This window comes from Centrocercus urophasianus, unplaced genomic scaffold (assembly GCF_019232065.1).
Source record: "Centrocercus urophasianus isolate 14NV4802_14NV808 unplaced genomic scaffold, USGS_Curo_1.0 seq_11, whole genome shotgun sequence".
In the NCBI taxonomy this organism is placed as follows: Eukaryota; Metazoa; Chordata; class Aves; order Galliformes; family Phasianidae; genus Centrocercus; species Centrocercus urophasianus.
This window is the reverse complement of record NW_024884253.1, coordinates 32,958,759-32,964,758: the sequence shown is the minus strand read 5'-3', so window position 1 is coordinate 32,964,758 and position 6,000 is coordinate 32,958,759. Positions and strand designations below refer to the sequence as shown.

Genomic DNA, 6,000 nt, shown 5'->3' with positions numbered 1-6,000 from the left:
ATAAGTATGAAATCATCAACTATGTGTTTTTTGTTTACAAAAAGCTTTTCAAAACCAACTACCACAGTGAAGCTTGCTTATTTTCCCTAACAAAATATGTGCTAGACACCATCAGTCAAAGAAAACTGATGTTCTTAAAAAAAAAAAAAACCTTAAGAATGAGAGATTATATCCTTAAGTAGCTTCTACTTACCTATTCTTTACAAAAGCTTTGTTTGAAATGAAAGTATGCTGTAAAGATACAAAAAAAAACCAACCCTCATTGTGACATGCAGCAAAGATCTCACTAAGACTGTTAACTTGTATTGCACTGTTAAATAAGATAACCATGTACTTTTAGTACCACAAAAAACTCAAATGTCACAACCTTTAAAAAGCCAACAGCAGCCATATTTTTAGTTATATTATCCTTTATTATTTTACAATATATTTCAAAAACTTTTACAGATGCCTTGAACTGTTCTACAAGAGCTGCAATACTGTCATAAAAGCACACCTACAAACCGAATGCACAAACAAACTTCATACCTACTGGTATAGAACCATTAATATCCGAAGGGTGTAGTCTTTTATTAAATAGATGTGCAGCAATGCAAATGCAAACAGATGTTAATGCAGAAAAACAAACTCTGCATTCATGGCTATAGAACAGAGGACTTTTTAAACACATTTGGTACTTTAACATTCTAGACAGCAATATGAGTAGTATTACATATGTAAAGCAATACATGCCCTGAAAAGCCTGTATTTTCAATCTGTGCGTGTAAACCTGAATCAAAAATAAACTAGTTATATTAAAAAACATGAGACACCTAGTCTGCCAACAAGCTTCTTTTTCTTTTTCTTTTTCTTTTTTTTTTTGTCCTAGAATGACAAATAACTTGGGTGGGTGAATTCTGACCTGTGTAATTATTTTACATTATCATCCCTCTGCATTTCTGTAGTATCATGGAATGAATTTCCATAATGTGAATTTCCTGTATTCCTTGTGCACAGGCACAGGGGAATAACTTTGATGTGTTAAACTTTTTCTCCGAGTCTCCAAAGTGGTAAAAATAGTTAACAACATAGGAAATACATTAACACACACCAAAAAAAAAAAAAAAAAGCATTGGATAATGAGGTTTATATTATTATTTAAAGTTCTCAGCTGTACTTCTCTAGTGCAGAAAGCAGTGGCACTGCAGTTTTCAAGCACTGTGTATAGAATCCTCTCAGGCACACAGTGCATGCTAACAGCTCAGATCTATATTAGTCTCTACCTACAAAAGTTTTGCTTTTATTATCATTTCTGGTCACGTAAATTACTAAGACATCTTTAGATCTATACTGTCTGTAAGTAACAAGGTAAAGCCAATTGTTTGTACATGTTTTTAAGCCTGTCCAAGTTGACGTACTTCTATGGGAAACTCATGAAGACTTAAGAGGAGAGAACTTACAAGTCATGTCTGTTAGGTGAAAAAAAATAAAAAGGGTTATTAAAGTCTAAATTTATGAGTGGCACTGTGGCAAAAGAGGCATTCAGTTCTGCTATATTCTTCAAGTTCATTAAGTTTCAGTTACCATTAAATATTTGCTAACACCATTTCTCAGCCAAATACAGCCTCCATCCCTCTTCAAACAGAGCTGCAATAGGCTGTCACTACCTTAGACCACAGCTTTTTTGCTACTGTCTTCCCAACTAGCCTGAAGAGCAGTCAGTGGTATTTATTATTTATATACATGAGCCAGTCACAACCATCATTACAAATATGTTCTAGTTTATTTACTGTACAATGTATGTACACATTCTTGTGTTTACTCAATCCCTTATTTCATAATCTCAAGCACTCCAATGGTTAAATTCAGACTGAAAAAAAAAGCAATACAAATACAATGGTTATAAGTTTCAAGAATGTAGTGATGCTAGCTTAACAGCAAAAAGGGAGCATCATGCTCATTCTGTGAAAAGGGTTGGCAAAAATGAACGTAAAAAGAGAGGCAGACTGTATATTTTTTTTCTGTATAGTCAGAATAGAGAAAATTCAATCAAATTAGTCCTAAGGGATGCAGAAATAAAAAGGGCATTTTACTTAATACACATTTAGTTATTACGATTTTTCATTCACAGAGGCCCTGAGTCTTAAGTTAAATGGATTCTCCCGATCGTGTGTTTTATGTGAAGTCAAACCTAAAGCTCTATACACATAAATGTCTGGTATATAATAGTGGACCCATTTTTTAAAAAAAGTGAGGCAATAAAATCTACATGAAAAACAAATAAAGGAACAATTTGATTGGAGGCCTCTGTCCTTTGACCCCTGTCCTGTCAGGTCAAATGTCCAATAAAATGTAAAATGCAGCATACATTTGCGTAATCTAAAATTTTTGTGATAATTTATTGCAAATTGCACTTGGCAGTTCACCACACCAATGGAAAACTGGCCCCCCTGTTGGCTCACACAGTCTTTTAACACCAAACACAAGTTCACCAGTAGAAAGATCTGGATAGAAAGTTTGCTGCTGTGCTGAGCCAGCTTGCTGCACCTTCTGGATGCGACCCAACACGAGACACTGCTTTATCTTGTTCCTTACTAGGGCTTTCATCTTCTGGTAAATACTCAGGTAGATCTGTATTCTGTTCTACTTCCACTGGAGTATCTTGGAACGGAACTAGCATCTGATGAAACATAAGGGATTAAAATCATGTCAAATGCTGCAACTTAAAAGAAAAAAATGGAAGTTTTATATTCAGGATTATAGGCATAGATGCTGTGAGACTCCCTGCCCAGACAGTGAGTACAGAAATTGACACATCTAGAATCTACCGTGCTTGGAAGATATACACAAAAAGCTCTGGCTTAACATGGAAGAAAGATAGAACTCCAACAGCTGTAAGTCTTCTACTATAGTTATGAAATTAAAACATGTCAGGAATTGATGCTACAAAAAAAAGTTTTTTAATCTGATTCTTTTCATATCAAGAAAACATAATTAAGGAGAGAAAAGGTTACAGTATTTTTGTCCTTTTTCTAAATAGTTCAATGATAAGTTCTACAAAAGTGTTCTGTGTACACATGTCCTGACATATAATACTCTTTGTTCTCCTTAGGTGGGTATTAGACCCAGTTACAAGATTTTGCATGGCATCAGGTGTTATGGACACAGTGGTGCTTATATTAGAAACAGAGTGAAGCAAAGTCAAGAAATTTCAGGAGTCAAGAAATTTCTATTTAGAAAGAGACATATCCTACCTCCTCACCACTTTCACTTTTTACAACTTGCTGTGCCTTCATAACTTTGGTTGATGCTATTGCTGTTGCCAAAGCCTAGAACAAGTGCAAAGAAAAATAATCAAGAACTTAACATAACAAAAATACAATAATGCGAGGATCTGGAGAATTACTGAGCACTTACCTCTGCTTTTAAGTCTGAGCGAATTCGGACCACGCATCTCTGAACAGCCATTTGAAATGTAAAACTAATAACACCTTTAATTTTCAGCAAAGCTTCTTCACAAAGATTTCTTCGAGACTAGGAAAAAAAAAAGCCCCACATATGAAGTATTTACACAATACAGTACGTAAAAGCTAACAATCGCTAAGGAATTCCTGTACATCTGAAGGCAGGTAGCTATTCAACAGCAATTATGTAAAACAGAAAAACTAAGACACATATTTATGCACACAAATATTAGATTCTTTTGTCACACACAAAAAAAAGAAACTGCTTACACTTTAGAAATCAAAGAAGGATGGAATCAACTGTAAATAATTAGAGAAAAATGCTGAAAAGCAAAGAATGTTTTTCTCCGTATGATCAGCAACACAGTCCCCTCTGGTTAAGTTCTGATTGACTGAAGTGCTCATTGATGAGTAGTTAGTGTTTAAGTTGCTATTTATCAGACACCTTGCATCCATACTGACTGAAAGCATCAGAGCAGCTGTTCTATCTTGCAGTTGCTTCGACTGTGGCAGCTCATGGACATCACTACACAGCATTATTTCAAAAGGGAAAATATTTGGTTGATGACCCTTAGAATGTTATGTTTAAAGCAAGTGACATCGCCTACTGTGCTGTAGCATTACATCGATCTGTACTAGTTGCATCTGTTCTATATTATCTTTGAATGTTCTATTTTTCTTTCCTCTTAGTATTTGCATGACAAGACAGCTGTAACAGAAGGGAGCAAAATATATTTGGAGAGAGTGCTAGCACACAAGGGAAAAAATGGAAAGATGCACTATATCAGAAATGAACTGACAGTATTACAAGGTTCAAAATAATGATGTGTTTAAGTTTTAGTCCAAGCTTTGGTGACATTTTCAATGCTAAGTTATTTCAAAGCTTATTAATGTTAGTTCCCAAATACCTACTGGTCAGTACCGGGTACAGTTTCATGCACAAAAAGTCAACAAACTTATTTTAATCTCTCCAACAACTGACTGAATCAGTTTGTTGTCAGTAGTTCAACCTACACAATGAAACAATCCATTTGTATAAGTTTATGTTCTGAAACAATTAACATTTTTTACAGTAAAAATTAACATTGTAAGATAGGCTGCACTGATTATACAAAAGAAGTATCTGATGCAAAGATCAGTTTGCCTTCCACGAGTGAATGTCTAAACTACTTTTAGACACAAGAAGCAACTCATTTGTAGCTTCTTGGCCTAAATAAATAACAGTTGTATGGCAATGCTGTAATAGAACTTGACTGAGATCCCAAGTTAAGTTGCCTTAAGCACCTCAGTTTAATTCACAACAAGGTTTTCAGTGATCAGGTAATTCATCTTCTTGAAGACGCTTCTTAAGGATAACACTTAGCAACATCTATTCAGAACCCTCAACAAGCTGGTAGTTTGGAATCTTCCAGCTTTGCTGAACAAATGTCTTTTGAAAAGTATGTCTAACTTTGGCAAATGAGGCACAAAACCCATCAAAATATAATTCCTGAACTACTGCTTCATTATTCTTTTCTTTTAATTTTCAAGTTTATAATCTAATTTGGTAATTAGACCTTAGAACAAAAACATCCTGCTGCACACTAAATAACAACTGACCTTTCCCCTCTCCTGCTGAAGTAATCAATACTTACTATTTGAGGTTTTGAAATACACAGAAACGTTAGGAGTTGTCATCTTTCCTAACAGCAGCTTTTTGTCTCTAATCCAAATGACTGAAAAAACCCAGAGGTAAATTGAGAACACAGTGTTTACTGCCCTGCATTTATTTGCTATGCTGCCTGACACTCAGCTAACTCTCTTTGCTGGTTAAGGTGGGTATGAAGTGTTGAATGAAACTAAGCTGCTTTTACTGTTCACATCTTTCATCATTTTCCAAGTCCCCAACTTAGTCCGACATTTTTAACAGCACTATAGGGATGTTTAACCATTGGATGGGAATCTGGAGTATCACTAGCATTTCTTTAATCAACTGATGAAATACAGAGCTATTTACACTGCATATCTCCAGCTAGCACACAGTCAGATTGTTCTTTTCTTCAACAATGAGCTAAGAAAGCATGCTGGTGTGCTCCAGGCAACAACAGAACCCTGCAGTTTTGCTCTCTGGATCTGAATATCAAAATTTCTTGCACTTTTTAAGACGAAAAGCAAATACCTTCGTCTCAACACCTGAAACATAAAACTCCACATATCTGCCTAGGTTCCATTTGTCAAAGTACACATAAAGATGATTTTAAGATAGAATCAAACTACAATTCGCACATCTAAACTCACAGTCAAAGTGGATGAAATTTCTTTCTTGGAGAGACCTATGAATAAATAAACCAATTACACAAGTGTAAAACCAAAACCACCCATTGAAAAAAAAAAAAAAAATCAACAAAAAAATAACAAAACAGGAATCAGACACTTCAGAGTACAAAAAACAACTGCCTTCCTAAGCAGAGCAAGCAGTGGACAGACAAAACTGCAAAAAATATTTACTTTGCATAAAGTGAGCTACAACAGCATGTTATTTCTAAAGCAATTAACTATGGTCTTACGAAAACAGTAC

The 6,000-nt window shown here is 35.0% G+C and overlaps 1 protein-coding gene across 2 annotated transcripts in view; it reads right to left on the bottom strand.

Moving 5' to 3' along the window:
- Positions 1–392: 392 nt before the first annotated feature.
- ARMC1 (armadillo repeat containing 1) overlaps positions 393–6,000 on the bottom strand; it is a 31,252-nt gene continuing 25,644 nt past the window's right edge. For both annotated transcript variants that reach the window (XM_042839738.1, XM_042839739.1), the window contains exons 5-7: positions 3,397–3,513; positions 3,234–3,308; positions 393–2,659 (exon numbers count right to left, since the gene is read on the bottom strand). In XM_042839738.1, the coding sequence (XP_042695672.1) occupies positions 2,468–2,659; positions 3,234–3,308; positions 3,397–3,513 (384 nt within the window). In that variant the 3' untranslated portion in view covers positions 393–2,467. The remainder of the gene's footprint in view (positions 2,660–3,233; positions 3,309–3,396; positions 3,514–6,000) is intronic.